This window comes from Hoplias malabaricus, chromosome 13 (assembly GCF_029633855.1).
Source record: "Hoplias malabaricus isolate fHopMal1 chromosome 13, fHopMal1.hap1, whole genome shotgun sequence".
Lineage (NCBI taxonomy): Eukaryota > Metazoa > Chordata > Actinopteri > Characiformes > Erythrinidae > Hoplias > Hoplias malabaricus.
This window is the reverse complement of record NC_089812.1, coordinates 28,692,153-28,710,799: the sequence shown is the minus strand read 5'-3', so window position 1 is coordinate 28,710,799 and position 18,647 is coordinate 28,692,153. Positions and strand designations below refer to the sequence as shown.

Below are 18,647 nucleotides of genomic sequence, written 5' to 3'. Positions count from 1 at the left end.
GAATAAAAAGAACAATAAAAAGGTCGTTTTACAGGCTTATCATGTGTTTAACCCAATGTCCATTCCTAATCATATAAATGCATCCCTCATATTAAATATTTACGTGGTTTCCACACTTACACCATGAGATAGCCACATGTAGAGCCTAAGGACAAGGCTTTAGGGAGCAGGCAATCAAATCTAGCCCCCTCCCCTCAGTTGAGAGACCCTGAAGTTGAGAATTCTGAGTTTAGAGGTGTGTCTTGAGGTGTGCTGTGTTCTGTTCAATTAAAAAGAGCCGCGTCATTTGAGGTTTCTTCAGCCAATGCGCTACAACGGTGTCAGATTTGAGATGCGGCTGGAAAATACGATGCGCTTTGGTGACAAATGACTATGAAGCCCACACACCGAAGGAGCTTACAAATCAATATGGCTGTGTACTACCAATATCCATGGACAATGTGCACTACCCAGCATTTTTTCCTTTCTAATATACACTCTCACTCAAAGCTGCACCATCTCTTTTCTCCCGTTGCTGCACCCCACACACAAAGCAGACTCTGAGTTGGGCTGAGTGTTGGACCAGACCCAGTCAGCTACATTCGGACACATTCCGGGTTCTGCGGCAGATAGAGGGCCCATTGTTCAACAGAACTGCTATGATGCTGATAAGCGCAGAGAGAGAGAGACTGACTAATATGTCAGAAGGGACATATTAGAAAATGAATATGAATGACCTTGACAACTAAGAATTTACTTTTTTTTTTTAATCACAGAATGGAACATGAGAGAGCAAGAAAATAAGAGGATGGGAAAATGCGAGAGAGCCAGAGAGTGAGTGAGTTTAAAGGGCACTGTGTTGTTTAGTAAACTTGTCATGAGTATTGACCTTATTCAGTACTGGGGAAATCACAACGCTTGCTTACTTGTGTGTCTCTGCGCACTAGTGTTGATCATGCATGCTGATCCTACACAATCAGCTGAGCCCTACATTCTCTTCACATTAACGTAAAAGTGTCAGTTTCAATGAGCCGTTTCAGTGAAGTGCGCTGTTGAATGAAGCCCTTTGTTGCCTGTGGGATAGGTCCCGACCACAAGCATAAAGCAATAAATTAATTTGGTTTTCAACCCTAGCTTAACACTGATCTCTTATGAATGGTGGATTGAAGTGGGCACCGTTTGTCCCTCTTGACTTACCGTAGCTGATAAGTTTGCCCATTGGCTTCAACAGGTTGTAACCCTTGTGTGTGTCAGAACCACCCAGGGGATCCAGAACTATATCCAAGCCTGAAAGATGGAAGGAGACCAGCGTTAGTGACTTTTCTAACGGTTTGATATTCTTCATAAAATGTTTCTTTAAACAGAAAAAACAAGGAGTTCACAGCTCTCCAGTTCTTTTGATCATACAAACCAATACAATTCTGTCAGCTGAGTCATTCAACGTGGGCTTAAGTGCGCACACACACACACATTCTTAATATGTCACTCGTCTTCATCCACACACACACAGAGAGTAAGAAGGGAACTGAATGGAAGTGATACACTTCAAGGTTAAAATAACCCTCCAGATAAGTTATCGAAATGCAAACAGCAAAACACACAAAAGCCAGACCAACACAGACTTTTCCTGAGATGAAAACACAGCTGTATCCTTTTCAAGCAAAAAGAATACAGTATTAGACAAATATTACTGCATCCACAACATTTATAACAAGGACAGAGTTACTTAGCACCTAAATATTTTTGGCCTCAAGTAACATTCTTAAGAGATGTTTGCTATGTACAAGTTACTCATATTTCATTAAAAGTAAAAAGCCAAAAACCCATTCAACTGAAATTGACAACTTAGACTAAGCAATAAAATAAGAAATCGTACAGTATTTTAGTGAGACATTCTCTCTCGTTTTGTAGCTGAAAAATAATGGCCATTTTGACTGGAAGTGATACAAGTGGTGAAATGTATTACTCCTGGTGATAAATGAACATTATCTTTACAAAAATGCCACTTGTATGTCCTGCTAAAGACTTTCGTTTCTGCCACTCTAGGCAAACTAGGTCATACTGCTAGCAGTAGTTATTTTCTGTATAATTCCAGCAGTCTAATCTAAGTGGGGAAACCCAATGTGATTTGGGTGAAATCAAGCAAGGCAAACATGCTTTACAGAGCTACACTCATTACTTCCTCAAGTTCAGAAATGAACTCAAAAGGCAGCTCATATCAAAACATTTGAGTTTAAAAGGTCACTGTTCCACTAAGGTAAAATATATCTTATATGGATATAAATACGTAAAAGTATAATTTAACAGAAAACCGTCATATAAAAAATACTTGGGGTGATCCAGGCTAGAAAGACTATGGAAGATCAAAGTCTGTAGGCTGGTGTTCACTCCAGTAACTGGAATGTTCTGAGGTTGTTACATGCAAAATTAGCTTCATTCCATCAAATTTACCTTCCTCTTTTGTGCTGATCCATTCTAAAATTAGCCAGTTTTCACTTCCATGTTAAAAAGCAAACTAGAGTTAACAAGAGTTTATTTTGGTTGTTTTGTATTGATTCAGCTTTTTGGGGTCAAGTTAGATAATAGGCTCGTTTTCACCGTGGGAGCTATTGTTGACTGGTAGATTAGCTTTCACCTTTGGGGCTGATCTTGCGGACCTCCTCCACGTAGTCCTTCGTGCGGTAGTCAATGGCGTGTGTGACTCCTCCTTCGGTGATGGCCTCATGTTTGGATGCAGAGGCAGTGCCAAACACAGAGACATTATCCACCGTCTTACACAGCTGAGTGGCAGCTATCCCCACCCCACCTGAGAGAGAGAGAGAGAGAGAGAGAGAGAGAGAGAGAGAGAGAGAGAGAGAGAGAGAGAGAGAGAGAATGATCAATTTTATAAAGAGTCGGGTAGGAAAAGGGTAGAACGAGGGAAAAGACATAAATTACAAAATTGATTTAAAAATAAATAAAGTGTATATTATGAATCTGCAAATTAGCCAAAATTAAGGTAACAAGTAACTTGTTTGAGCTCTAAACATATTCAGATTATATCTTTAGTCTGAACTGTAAAACAGGTCTGCACTGAGAAAACATCCTTTAAAACAAAGCCTAATATTAGTGTCTTTTAGAGAAGGGACAGGGGTTCTTTTCCAGCGCTCAAGGCCCAATCCCATCTCAGCCCTTCCCCCTCCATTTTCCCCTAGGTTTAGGGTGTATCAATTCCTTTTGGAAAAAAGGGGTAGGTCAGACTGTTACAGCTCCATGTATACCCATTTATTTATTTTTAAAAGAATGTCTTGTGAATAACCAGCAGGATGAATGTGACCAAAGAAACTCAAATATTGTAAATATCTTCTCCTTTCAAAACAGTAATCAATGTATCATCATGGTGTATCATGACCCTTCCTAACGAGCATAAAATTTCACTAGTAGTACGATGATGTCTCAGTTGTTAGCGAGTCAATTTCCAGTTCCACCTTAAAGTGTGAAGCACTTACTTTCTAGTGTATGAGGCTGCTGCAACATTTAAATATGGAACTGGAGGGTTCAAACAAAAAGCTTCCAAATGAGAAGCAGAATTCTGCTTAATCACAGAAAGGTTATTAGTGGGTGGCAATATATGGATTGTCAAATATTTCTGAAACCTGAGCTGCATACAACTCATACAGTCTCCTAGTGTCTTTGAAAAGTAAGTGATTAAAGATTTGGAAAACAGGTACGCATACAATTTTATGCAAACTTGTGGGCACCCAAAATTCCAGGAAATGCGCTCGCACGGCACGGGTGCATTGTTTTCGATTTGAAAATCAACATGTCATTTGCCCATGGATGCTTACATTTACATGAATGTGTACTCATTAATTTGTGAACACACAAGCGACTGGGAGTGTGTGTGTGTGTGTAAGACAAAAGGAAGGAGAGAGGCCGGAAGTAGAGAGGAGGAGAGAATGCATCGGTAAAGGTCACTATGAATGACCTAACAAAGGGCAAAGCTTACTGAATGCCAGAATATACGCCACAGCCAGGATGAGGGTGGGCAACACGTTGAATAAGGACTGATTCTTATCTTCACCCCTTTTATTATAAAAAGATGATCAGTCTGCAGTGTCTATACTGAAGACCTGAGTTAATTGTCTGGAGGGAGGAGACCACACAGTTCACCAGCAGATTCCCACAGTGTGAGAATACAGAGCCCAACCAGATCAACACAACCTCCTTTGACATGTGCACAGTCTGTAGTCGAAAAAGTAAGCTAAAGGCAAGAACGTTAAATGTTACTTTCACTCTTTCTATTCCTCTGGTTCTTGTTCTGTCTGGAGTGAATCTGGCTTGTGTTGCCATGGTGACCAAGCAATTTGCCCCGTCTGCCCACAATACATTTCACACACTCTGTACACTACTTATTCACCTCCACTCCCTCGCTACTCTTCACAGACAGTGTGTGTGTGGGTGGTGGTGGTGGGGGAGGGGGGGGGGGTTAGGGAGGTCCAGTTGGCCCCATGACTTCAGGGGTCTCAACACAAGACCCACAGGGATCTGCCAGGAGCAGTCATCATGTGCCCTTATGTCAGATAATCTTCTTAAATGTGTACATGCATTTTTGTGTTATTGCACCACCTCCACAATCTTCTGTACTGATAAATGAACAGAGAGAGAGTGAAATGAGAATCTTTTAGAAGAGGGGGGGAAGGAGAGGGGGAGGAAAAAAAAAAAAAAAAAAAAAAAAAAAAAAAAAAAGTTAGAGCAACTGACTCCGTCCAGGCCCATAAGTAGATTCCCATGGTTAATTCCATTTGTTATGCTCCGGATTAAATTCCATTGTTTTTTTTTTTTCCTGAGGAATGAGGAGTGATGTTCATCTAATAAGGTTCATTTTAAACAAGACAACACACACAGAGAAATCTTTATATTTCCTCTCAGCCACGTTCTCGGTCACAACGGCATGACCCTCTCCACTGAGCAGGAATTTTCCCTAAAACACTGAGGAATTCTACAGATTCCCAACACGCCAGCAACACCAGCCCACATGAGGAGGGCAACCAGAGGACAGACAGAGGGAGAGCGAGAGAAAGGAAGGAAAACAGAAAAGAAGTGCAAGAGTGAGAGGCCCTATGAGAGAAAGAAAATGGAAGATAGAAAATTTAAAAGATTAATAAATAAAATAAAAAAATCAAAGACTTCTAATATTTTGGCAGTTTATGCCAATACAAGTCTCCCAATTGTTCCAACCCAATAAGTTTAAAACAGATAAAGGGGAGACTAAAGTATAGAAAAGATTTCTCCCTTCGGCTTTCTTGAATAAGTTTATTTTTATTGTAAATCAAGTCTGACTGCAGAGTGAGATGCTCTCAGAAACCTAGGCGCATGTGCAAGTGTGTGTGTGTGTGGTTGTTCAAACTGTGGGACAAACTCTTAAAAGGCCTTAGGAAAAAGCAATCATAACATTGCAATCACTACATGAAACCCCTAACACCTGGAGACAGGGCTGGGCAAATGGCAAAAGAATTATATAACGCAATTTATGCTTTAGAAACACAACAACTTTCACTCTCTCAAGCCAGCAATGTCAACAGTTTTCTTGTGCGAGACGTATGATTTCTGGCTCATGTCTACTTTCATGTTGCTCTCAGTTCTTGGTAGTTATTCTGTGGCTTTTTATTGTTTATATCAATATCAGAATTACATTTTGTTGTATTATATCGTTTTTCTTTAACATTGTACGATGCCTATACAGAGCATTACAAAGAAATAACACTGTTTTTGTAGACCTACAGATATGGCATATAATTCATAAGACACATCTATTGTGTACTCACACCTTTAAATGTGTGAGTCTAATACTTAAAAATACTATTATTACTAATACTAAAAAACAAATAAACGATTCCTCTTTGTCTGTGCAATATCATAACTCCAAACCACCCGGAGCTGCTCAAGTTGTAGTGGCCATTTCCCCATTGTGTGTAAAACAGTGTTATTCACAGTTTCCCCATGTCAATGTTAACTTTAGCATGGTTTCATTATTAATGAGTTTGTCTGTGAGAGAGAGAGAGAGAGAGAGAGAGAGAGAGAGAGAGAGAGAGAGAGAGAGAGAGAGAGCGCAGGGGTGGGGTGATGTAGGCCTGCTGAAAAAGCACCCACACCAGCAGTCATGGTTGACTGTACAAGCTGAATTCACGTTACAGTCTACATTCTTCATGCAACAAAGTCTGATTAAGTTCTTACTCTAAGTAACCAGACCAAATTAAGACAGATTTCAAAAGCTGTAGAAAAAAAGACTATTAATAGTTCTGTTTACAAGCATTTTCAAGATCTTACGTGCAAACACCTATTTAATTAATTGTACCAAATGAAGTCCAAATATTCAAATTACAGCATATTTCAGAGTTTTTAAAGAGGTTTTAAACTGAGGGAAAAAAAAACTGCAGAACAAAAGCCATATTTATTAAAAAATAAATAAATAAATATCCAGGGATTTTTGCAACTGCATTACTGTTGCTCCAGTGCCTAAACAAACATTTAATCATGCTTAAAATCCTAATTTATAACAAATATATCTTTCCAGAATCCTCATGTTCAACCAGGAACCAATAAACAACCTTAAATAAATAAATCCTGTTTTTTATATGAGCAATAATTAAACCACCTTCAAGTACACCCAGAACTGAACAAGAACACCCAGTGCACAGAGAGAGAGAGCATAGGTATGTACAAACAAAACAACAACAGTGTGGGTATATCCTCGAGCATAACATGTAAAAAGGAAACATTTTCAGTTCCAGGATAGTTCCACTTAAAAACATCCTGTGCACTGCAATCCCAAATACTTCCTAAACCCTCACTGTCCCTCTGTACGCACGCACACACAATCAGGTGCCAGTGAACTATGTCGTCAGTAGTCAATAAATCTTACATTCCTTATATAGTCCCTTAACCATGTAACAATACGGAACGCGGTATTAAAGACTAAGCAGCAGCTCTATGAAAGTGTCAAACAAATAAATACAGTGGAATTTGAGTTCCTAACTTGTGTTTATTGATAGTCAGAAAACATGTTATTTCTTACTAATTCAAGGAATAAGGTTTAAAAGACCGTTGGTCCCGATCCCCTCCCCCCCACAGTGTTCGGAAAACTCTAATAGGCGTCTTGCCTGTGACGTAGATGGTGGACAACAACTCAAGAAGTTGCACTTAATTTAATGCAAAATGACGAAAAGGTGTGTTGTTTTTGGCTGCAATCATTCAATGTACAGTGGGACATCTGTGCACAAATGGCCCAAAGATCCTAAAATATCCAGAAAATGGACTAAATTTGTCAACTTTAAACGGGCACTTAGGAAAGGACCATCCGCTCACTCCGTTATCTGTAGCTCATTTCACTGGCGCTTTTCCAACAATATGGGCATGTAAGGAAACCAACGAAAGGTGTTCAAGAGCCTCTGTAACATGGAGGGAAACAGGGTAAGGACACTCACTTCGCCTGTTTTAGTTGGTGTTAGTTAACCGTTAGCTTGAGTTGCTAAACTCGGTGGCTCAGATTATACTCGGCTACGGAGTCGCATTATGGAGTTTTATAGTGTCGGATGAACTCGAGTTCGACTTGCTAGATACTGTCATAACAGTCAGTCATAACGGTGTTTTACCGCGCCGTTGTTCAGCTGTTGTCCACCAGTGACATCACGGTTACGTTCAAGAATTTACGTAGCGAGCTCGGATTTTTCAGTCTATTTAATAAAATTGTCAGTTTTAAAGCAAATTAAACTGCTATTTTCATTTTAATTCATACATATGTGTCAGTAACTAAAATAATGTGAAATATTCATGGAGGTCCATTAAGTGGTGCTTAGCCTTTAAACATTACAGGGCATTATTGATCATATTTAAAGTAAGTAAATTATATCTTTATCTTAAAATTATAATATTCTACAACTCCTGGCAAAAACATGGAAATTATCACACATTTAACCAGCTGTTTTACATTGCAATAAATACACAAATATAGAAAGTATATAGGATATTTCAAGAAATCACTTTGGCATTTAGACTTGTTTGTTACAATTACTCTGTTGTGAAAAACTGTGCCTTTAGGTTGTTGGACTTAACAAAATATTGGTTTCCAAAACAATAGGTCCATGTCAAATCTCCATCCTGCAAATCTTCTGTCAACGGATGTAGAATATTCCCGTCCATGACATGGCAGTCATAAAAGCCAAACATTTTAATTGTGCATTAAAATTTGCAGAATCATTTCATATTCAAGTTTGATGTAGAGGATGCATTAACTTATATTCACCTGCAAATCAACAAAAATGTTATTTGACCAGTGTTGTTCAATGAGACTGTGTTTAGACATAAATCTCTTCTTTTCTGGCAATCTTTCTGACCTAGCCCCTTTTTTCTGGGTGCGGTGGTCAGAGATGTTGGATAGGTTCCTCATTCAGCAAAACTCCAGATGAATTGCTGCACTTCCTCCTTACGCCAGCTGAACACACACATTTCCTTTCCCCATCAAGAAAAGCCCAGTATGCCTTAATGTGTGTATGTTCTATTACAATTCACTTGCAAAACACTTACATTTTTATTTGTCCTTTACAGAGGAAAATAGGCAGAGCTTTTTTTTCCATATATACCCATTTCCCCTGGGAGGTTCTAACATGCCGTGAACCAAATGGTTATGTCCTATGCCATAAGAAACAGTCCATGCAAGGCCTCCATTCTATCTTTAAGCACATTAGTGTCAGCATCAATCCCAACTCCTGTAGAGCTAAACATATGTTCAATACCAGGCTGCACAGGTTTAGCAGAATTTACTCACTAAGCTACTTTTTGTCTTAGGGCCATTGCTTAAATACAATATTTAAATATTAACAGCATTCATAATATTTTCAAAGCCAAAAACATTAGTTATCACCAAAATAATAAAATTATCTACATAAAATGTAATATTTCCCACCTCTACCTCAATCTGGTGCATGCACACATTAAAATATGTACAAAATATCAAATGTCAATTATACGGAACATTGAATTAATAATGATAGGTGGTTTATGATGAGGTTTTTCCACCACTCAATACTGCAATGCATTTTTGTCATTACTTTTATGGCATAAAAATGACTACATGCATTATTCAAACTATGGGAATTCCAGTAAATTATTGAGAACAGCTGAGATGATCACATGCTGAGGACATTTGGCAAATGTGTGATAAGAGCAGGGATAGAAGGGTGATTTGGTGATGCTTGATTCGGATGGACAAGACTTACTACAGAAATAATGACAACTGCTGCTTACCCTTAAAACAATGGCTATCAACAATAATATTAAGCAAGAAATATGCTTGTTTTATGGAATATTGACACACAAGCAGCATGCAGATGCAACAATTCAGGATAAGCGACAGCTACACAAGCTCCTAACCCTATGGGAATAAGTATCGACAACAGACAAACTCCCATCAAGTCAAAGGCCCTACCAGGTCTCCAAAGAGAACCAAGAGAATATTAAGACTTTACCGTAAAATGCTCCAGACAGACAGTCAGAGCTTCATTAACCAGTGTTCTGAGTGTCAAGAACTTTAAAGGGATTAGGTTATGTGGGGATCTTTCCTGTTTTATGCCATTCAAGGAGATCCATCTTCCATTAATCGGTGGCGATCTGGTTGGTTTCAAGCTGGATAAGGTTCTTGCCAGTATGAAAATTTATCAAGTTTTGGGACTGCATTCAGATACATTTTTACTGAGCTGATAGCCTACCACGCAAAGAAACAGGCTGGTGGAACAGATTTATTTATTTTATCAAAGACGATTCACAAGACGCTTAAATACTCCAGTGTCTCTTGTTTGTATATGCATCTTTGGGGGACAGAATGTGTATGTACATAGAGATTACCACAAACTTCAGTGATTTTAGTTTGCATTTATCAAATTACACGTGAGAGAGTCTTACCAGGTGAAATATTTAAAACTAATAAGTTTTAATCAATACCACTCCCACCAAACCCAACTACTTCTGTGCCTTTCTCTGGTGAGTTCTATAGGCCTACATAAGTAGTTTTAGCTTGTTTTGTTTGTAAAGAAATAAGACAAAAAAACCTAACCCATACAACGTTTCAGAGACTGGCTTTATCTCACTTTAAGACAGAATATGGGAATTTAAAACATGTACAAACATGCAACTACAACTTGTACACTTGTTTATCAATAATATTTTTAAATCAAGTTATTGATTGACAAGGACTGTCTGGATGTAAAGAAATTGGAATCTGCTATCAATCTTCAAACCCAGTGCATCCCTAGTGACAGCACCAGTGTTGTAAAAGGCTAGACGACCACAGTCAGCAAGACACTACATTTGTTTATAAATGTATAACCTGGTGAAATAAAGATCCGGCAAATTCACAAAGGATCGTTTACGAACTGAAGCCTCTTGCTAAAAGTAGCCATCGGTCTTCAGTAACGTTAATGGTGAGATCAATTATGACCAGCTCTAAGAGTGAAGAGCTTGGCTGACCTCATCGACATTTTTTAAATAAAATATGACTCCAAGATTCATTCATATTTAACAACAACAAACAGACACTAATATAAACTGAAGGATAGTTACCTCATAGTTCAAGCATATGTAATTACTTTTCGTCATGGTTTTATCACTGCAGGAAATTAATATAAATAAGTAATTAAACAACTGTTTAATCTTTAAATATTCAGGACACTACACTTAAGTCACTGGTGTCGGTCAAATCCAAATGATTTTAATCTCTTGTTCATACATATTCCTGCTACTAGACTGATTCAAGGCTTAGAGTGTAAGACATTCTTTTGATACATGGCCCTAGAAGATTTGATCTACCCACAATATACAGCACTGTGCCAAGTCAGAGCCAAAGAGATCAAGCCATTTAGCATCAAGATATAATGGACAACACACACACATATATATACATACACACACACACACACACGTTGAAGTCACTGATCTGAGATGACCAACAGCTTATTCAGGTGATCTGAAAATTGCTCATCCTTATTTGTCCACTTCCTTTTCTCAATAAAGGGCAGTAACAGCTAAACATACTTTCAAACCAGTATCCTGTTAACCTCTAAATAAGTTGTAATCATTTGCTAATTTTAGAAAGTTTATAAAGCTCTTGGATTTTCCCAGTTCATCCTTAGGGTGAGGAAGAAATTTTTAAAAAAATCACTTGAAAATTAAAGCCTTTTACTTTATGGATGTTTTGATTGGGGTTACCGTAACCAAACTAATGAAGGGTGGTGTCTGGGTTTTGCAGAGTTTGAAATAAAAGTAAATTTTAACAAAATATATTTCCCCTCTTCTACACCCTCACACTCAATGAACATTAAAAAAAAAAACCCTGTACATTTTCATTCTCTCAAAACCTGAGAGACCATGATCAGCAGCTGCAACAAGTCACACTCCTCCACAATCCCCCAGCACTTACACACAGGTGTGATGTGCACATACATCATAAAATAGTAATGAAATATTATTGCAGATATCCACTAGTGTAAAGATCCCTGGCCTGCTGTCAACAGCTGCATAAAGTCATCTCCAGGCAAAATGCCACACCCCTCCCACCCATCAAAAAAAGGGGAAGAAAATCTCTCTCGCACTGACCTGCAGCCATGTGAATAAGGACGCTCTGGTTGGGACGCAGGTGTCCAAAGTCGAACAACATCATGTACGCTGTAATGTAGTTGACTGGTAGTGCTGCTGCCTCCTCAAAGCTCATCCCCTCTGGCATGAGGAAGGTGTGATTGGCCGCCGCCACGACCACTTCCTGCCACAGCCCACTGCGGTTCAGAACCATTACCTTATCACCAACCTGCAGGGAACAAATGGCACAAAAGTGGTCTAGAAACATTCTGAAAAGCTGAAATGAAGAGATGAAGTATGTACAAACAACTTCCATACCTTATTTTTGTGGAAAATCTACAATGTTGGGTTATTTATTAATTGAGGTTTTAAAGCATAAACTGCTCACAAATCCATTCCCTCTTAGCAAATGTTGCTCGGCTGGATACCCTTTTACAGAGAGTTGACAAAATCCCATTTGACTTTATAAAGAAAATGTTGCACATTGTATTTAAACTCTGTAATAAATCTTCTAGTTTAAACGTTGCAGAGCTGCACTAAACCGTTGTGTAAATTATACATTTTCATCAGACTGAACAAGACATTTGCCAAAATACTTTTAATCTCATCTAACTTAAAAACAGTTGCTAGGGACCTGTGTATTGTGACGGGGGCATCACTAGATTATTGTTTTTTTCCCTCCAAAATGTTAACAACCTTTTAAATATTCAAAGCAACAACTAAGTGGTGTTTTGATGCTGCCTCGGAATGAAATGATTAAGATAATTATGATTTTAGTGCTGGACCACACAAACCATATTCCAAATTCTGTGGTAAGACAATATTGGTTTTAAAGTAAACAAAAATGGAATTTTAACTGAGAAAAATGAGTTCATTTGCATAAAAAAACAAACAAACAAAAAATGCTTATTCTTTTTAGCTTTTGAGCATTTGAAAACCTCAAATGGGTTTTATAAGCTTAGGGTATTTCGGAAGTCAAACGGTGCATTATGGTGCAAATTGTGTAACAGAATCAAATTAACACTTTTATGCTTCTTGCGAAATTGCTCTAAATAGTAAAAATGTTTTTAACCTATCCATTTTCTTAAATAGATATCTATATGAACTCTGGTTTGACTGGCTGTCTTATACCATGCCTCAAAACACAGATCAAGCTAAATTAGCATATAGGTCAACTGATTAGTTATTGACAAATTCATCTATAAGAAATGCTTTTACATGTTTCAAATTTGAACTATATGCATATTTTTATATGTATGGGTGTATGGCATGTACTCAATTTACCCAAGGCTGTTCAAAAGATTCTTTTACTGATACAACAGGGCTCGCAAAGAATAACCATTAAACATTCAAAATGGTTTGAGCCACAGTTATATATAAATAACCACTGCATTTACTAAACATCCCCTGTTGAGCTGAGGTCAGAGGTTTCATTTGCAACAGTGAGGAGACAAAAAAAGACACCCAATCTACCAAACTTCCACAACTTCCTCTAGAATCAGGAGACACAGGAAAACCTATTGCATGAGCACACGCACACACAAGCTCAGTGGAAATGTGCATTTTCACAATACAGTTAAAAACCCTACATTCACCAGTCTGTCACAAGATTAAATCTAACATGACTCATCTTTTACAGTGGCACCTGTGAAGGGATGGAATAGATCAAGCAACAAGAAAAAAAAGTCCCTTCTTAAAGCTGATGTGTTGAAAGCATCAAAAAACCATAAGCATAAGAATCTGCACCAAACTGTAAATGTCACCGTTTTGACAACAACAACTTCACGAAATGGCAACAGGGTCAGGGCACCCAAGATTAATCACTTCTCTTCAACTAACTGGTTTTAATCTTGTGGCCCATCTGTGGACTTATTTCACCCATTACTCCACTTAGAAATGTATTTGGATTTTTAGCTTTTAAATGTTAACATCACAATTAATAAATCTAATAATCTCTGTAGAACAAATGTATTCCTGTTCATTTCTCTGTCATCTCCCAACATCCCACCCCCCACCTCTGAGTTCTCATCAGGGGAGCAGCCAGATTCTTCAGCCTCAGTAAGCATGAGAAAAGAAGACAAGCATGCACACTCAGACAGAACTACTCTCTCTCTCTCTCTCTCTCTCTCTCTCTCTGAAAGATGAATAATTCCTATATTAAAATTGCAATTTCAAGTGCTATTTTCAGATTGTAAGATATTGAAACTGCTGAACTGTAGAGGAACTGGGTTAATCACATGCAAACCATGTTTTTTTTAATACAGAAAAACAAGCCTTGGAGACATTTAACCTATAAGATTTTGAATATAGCCCTATTTTTCCAGAAGACAGAACATGGAGGTTTTGCTCAATGCCTGGACAACTACATATAAACAATAACTTCTTTTAAAATCCCAGTCATTAATTTGCTTCAGTAATATTATGCATATTGTCCCCGCAATACATAAAGACACAAACGGACAGATGGAGACACTCCGAACCCATCTAAATATGCAAAATGAGACTGAAAGGTACATAAAAGTGCACAGACACACAAACACACACTCACTCTAATAGGCTCAAGGGAGACATGAGCATAGCTGTCTATGGAGTCCAATTAGAGAGATTTTATCTACCCCCCCCACCCCACTCCCATCTCTCTCCCTCTGTCATTTCAAACTATTCCCAGCTCACTCTTTCCCTGCCCCAGTTCTAGTCTTCTCATCGTTTGCCTTATTCTCCCCCTTTCCCCTCCTCCCCCTCCCTCTTTCCCTCCTCCCCCTCCCTCTTTCCCTCCTCCCCTTCCTCTCTCAATTCTGTTGCTCCCACAGTCTCTCCTCCCTTGCTCCACAGTTTTCATTCCCTCTCTCTTAATTGGAGGCATTGTACAGCATAGATCAATAGATGCGGGTGCCTCTGCTCAACCACTATCATGACTCACACTGTAAAGCCTCACACACACTTTGCTTTTGAGGTCTAAAAGCATATGCCACTTTTAAATAATGAAAATTTGCCTCATACTTGCTGCTCCGTGTACACAGCCAGAGTCAACACATTGTAACAAAAACATTTTAAAAAGGCCAATATTTTCTTATTTTCTGCCAAGAACATGATATAAAAAAACATTTTAATTATTCTCCAGCCCATATAAAAAGATCAAACTGAAAAAAAATACATAGCTTATTATGTTTTGTGAATTCACAAAAATAAAATTCACATACATCTGCCTACTCAGTTTAAGGAAGCTTAGCCCCACCCATTGTCACTGAAGTTAAATATCATTTTATTTAAAGCTGGAATTTTTTTTTTTCAATCTAATAAATTCATATTACTTATTCAGCCCTCCCACAAAAGTGACTGGCCAAAAAACATAAAGACCACCACAGCTTGATGTGCAACACCATCCACCAACATTGCATTCAAATGTAAGAAAACACCTAACATCTACCCTGGTGTTCAGCCAAATCTGCCCCTTTTGCCTCTTCCAGACTTCTGATTAAAAACAAATTCTTCACAGTCCTGTGCCCTCTAAAGAGAATTAACTTCACGTTTTCAGAGCATTTGATTTATTGACTGCTATAGCATGTAAAGAGTATTACAAAACAAGAAAACAAAACCTGTTTTTAGGGCAAATCACCTACTCCAGCTTCAAGGCTGCTTTTTGAATAAGGCACAATACAAGGCAGCCAATCAGAACAGAGCTCCTTTACATGTATCATTTATAAACAGTATCAAAAGCAGACTTTGCCATTCCAAGATAATGTGAGTTTGGAAGTTGTCATTTACGAAGGTTAGCAGTCTAGAAATTGACAGCCTTCATGTGGTGAAGAGAAGCAATGTTGACTTTATTAGTAATCTAGTAGCATAGTTATTTCAATGATTAATCGAGTAAGCCCAGTAAAGGCCAAACAATAAAAGTGTACTCTACATGGACATGCAGGTTTTATTATCCAGCAAATGTACCATAACACTTCACTCTTTTTGGGTTACACAGTGGAGGGCACTTCCTTGTGGCACATTTTTGACACATTTCTAATGTGTGAAAATAGTATGCAAGTTAATTATATATTTAAAAAATATAAATAATATAAAACGTCCTGTGACTGTTGGGGTCAACCAATCTTACTTCCACAGCATTGTTCACACAACTATGACCACTACACTAATTAAAACAACAGCACCTTCATAACATCATTGTTTGGTCTTGAACCAATTCCACATTAATCAGGTTTAAAACAGAGATTGTGGCCCTAGTTTCAGACAAACATACTTTGAGATAATTCATTTAAGAAGTTAATCAGTCATGATTAAAACTCAATCATCTTAATTTATCTACTTTACTGCTTCTTTCAAAACGCCTAATGGGCAACTAATGAGTAAGTGAGGAAACCATTTTAGAAACTTTCTTCAGTCCAGAGCTCGAGCTATGAACATAATACTGCTAAAATGTTAGAACTCAATCTTCAACTAAATATTTTCAGAAACACATCTCCAAATTCTCAAGTTCACTAAGGTCACAAGGTTTATAAGTTATGAATGTAACAAAATATCACTGCACAGCTGAAACAGATGGCAGTGATTTTAAAAGTGTGGATACAACAGGGATTTTGATTTGGCATGAGAGGTTAAATTTGGTCATGCACCTTTTGTCTAAAATGGCTGTCCACATGTGCACCCTTATTGAAGACATGATGGTTGACTGAGCACATTCAGAGATGCTTTAGTAAATGTATTAATAAAAATTAAATATAAATAAAATAAAAATTGAGTTGCTACTGGTTCGTAGCTCCTGTACCTAAACTGAAAAATCAGCAAAAGTGCAAAATTGTTTAAATCTACCAAACCACTCCCTACAATCCTTAAAGTTTGTTTTCGCAAACAGTTGTCAAAATAATCAACTGATAAATATTAAAATTGAGAAATACAGGGTGAGTCAAAAGCCTCCGGACAACTTATCTGAATACTCTAGCAAGTAACAGGTGAGGGGGGCCCGTTTTTTAGGCTATGTCCAGAATATAGCTGCCATCTTGAAAGCCGCCATATTGGATCAAGGGCCATCTAGCATATCAAAAGAATAAAAGCGATTTAAACTCTGTATACTCTAACAGTTAGACTAAAAACAATTTACCTACAATTTTGTTAATATAGTGATAGTGTTTTAAAAGGAACTCTTGGGCTCCTCATACAGTTGCAGAATAGAATTCACTTTATATATATATATATATATACACACACACACACACCTGTACAGCACATATTAATTTATAGTGGATATGTCGTAAGTAGTGAAGAGTGAGGTATGGTGAGGATATGGTCTCTTAGGAGGTAACAGGCTGATACCCACTGTGCAGCAAGTGGGGCTGTGCCCACCTCTCCCAGGATTATCTCCAATTTCTCCTGGTCTGTGAGTGTGTGATAGTTTGAGATCAGCTGTTTAAGCCTGTCTGTGAAGTGTCCTTTCATTATTCTGAATTTTTGACAGTGAAGGAGAAGTGCATCTCTGTCTTCACCTCACCACTCTCACAGTGACCACAGGCTCTGTCCTCTCTGGGCACCCAGGACTGTTTATACCTGCCCTTCTCTATGGCCAGACTGTGGTCACTGAGCCAGTACTTGGTCAGTCCATCTCTGCCATGGGTCTCTGGCGCTCTCTCTCTCTCTCTACACTACATCAGAGACCTTCCAGTGCTGCCAATATGCGAATCAGTCATAACATTACGAACATCTCTTTCTACATTCACTGTCCATCAACTCAGCTCCACTGACCACAGGAGCACTTTGTAGCTCTATAGTTATAACCTGGAGCCCACCTCTTGCTCTGCATACCTTGACCTAATCAGGACACCCACAGACCATGTATGGTTTGGGTGGTGGTTTTTTTGAATCTCAGCAAGAACATCCATCTGAAAGCACCCTGCGTCCACTGATGAAGGACCAGAGGATGGCCAGCGCACATTGTGCAACATCAGACGAGATACTGTCTCTGACATTACATCTCTACAAGGTGGACCAACAAGGTGTGTGTTTAACAAACTGGACAGTGAATGGACACAGTCCCACTTCACCCTCCCTCTCTGCTGCTGAACCACACTAGATATCAGATACCAAGGAGTCCACACTTACCATAGCCCCCTTCCCCTCCACTTTCTCTGCATCTCCCCACACACAGACTGAGAGGCCCACAGAGCTCACACTCAATAACCCCCAACTTATTCTGCTCCAATCTTTGCTTCTCAACAAACGTTGACTGAGAGGCGCACAGAGGGATCACACTCAAAAATGCTGCTTATATGAAAACAATTAAAAATTTTGCTATGTCATAGTGCCTCATACTTGCAATATATATAAAAATGAGGGGGCTACTCTTCTCAGAATTACATTGAGTCTCTGTAGTGGTGAGTCCAGAGCAGCAAAGACAGGCTCTACTCTCTATTACAGATCACTGATGCATCACTGATTTTGTAGCTGTCATTAAGTTAAAAAGACCTAGTGTTCCTTTAATAGGTAAGCACTTAACTACATACGAAAGTGCCATTAATTCAGTACTATAAACAACTCAATGTTACCGATGGAGTATAAAGAAAACAGAAAGAGGAAGACAAATAGATTGACAAAGAACAACAGATAGGGTGCAAGAGAAAGACAAAAATAAAGACAGATAGACAGGAGGAGAGTAGGTCATCATAGGAGAGAGAGAGAGAGAGAGAGAGAGAGAGAGAGAGAGAGAAAGCAGGAGGAAATTCCATCCTGACAGTGTGGGCTGGGGAAAGATAATTGAGAACAGATGTGACTGATCCTGCAGCAGGGCTCCCTGATAAATGCAGTAGTGCATGTACACGTGTCTTGCATGAATTATTCATATTAAATAGCTGATAAAGGATAAGGCTGGCCACATTCAGAACAGTGAGTGAATAATTTTTTTCCTTGTTTAGATGCTTGAGATGATGTCACAGCCAGCAGACTTTCACTGCTCACTTTTATTAGCCACAAGTCTTGGGTGTATGTGAATGAAGAGGGGGAGAAAGAGCCTATGGTAGTTTCTCTTCCCCTCCTTCTAAACTGCAGCATTATACTCAAGTCAG

At 38.6% G+C, this 18,647-nt stretch overlaps 1 protein-coding gene across 1 annotated transcript in view; it reads right to left on the bottom strand.

The window, feature by feature from the left end:
* Positions 1-18,647, bottom strand: part of vat1 (vesicle amine transport 1) — a 29,591-nt gene that overhangs the window by 7,315 nt on the left and 3,629 nt on the right. Inside the window, exons 2-4 of the mRNA XM_066641765.1 lie at positions 11,608-11,815; positions 2,615-2,785; positions 1,177-1,266 (exon numbers count right to left, since the gene is read on the bottom strand). Of these exons, the coding sequence (XP_066497862.1) occupies positions 1,177-1,266; positions 2,615-2,785; positions 11,608-11,815 (469 nt within the window). The remainder of the gene's footprint in view (positions 1-1,176; positions 1,267-2,614; positions 2,786-11,607; positions 11,816-18,647) is intronic.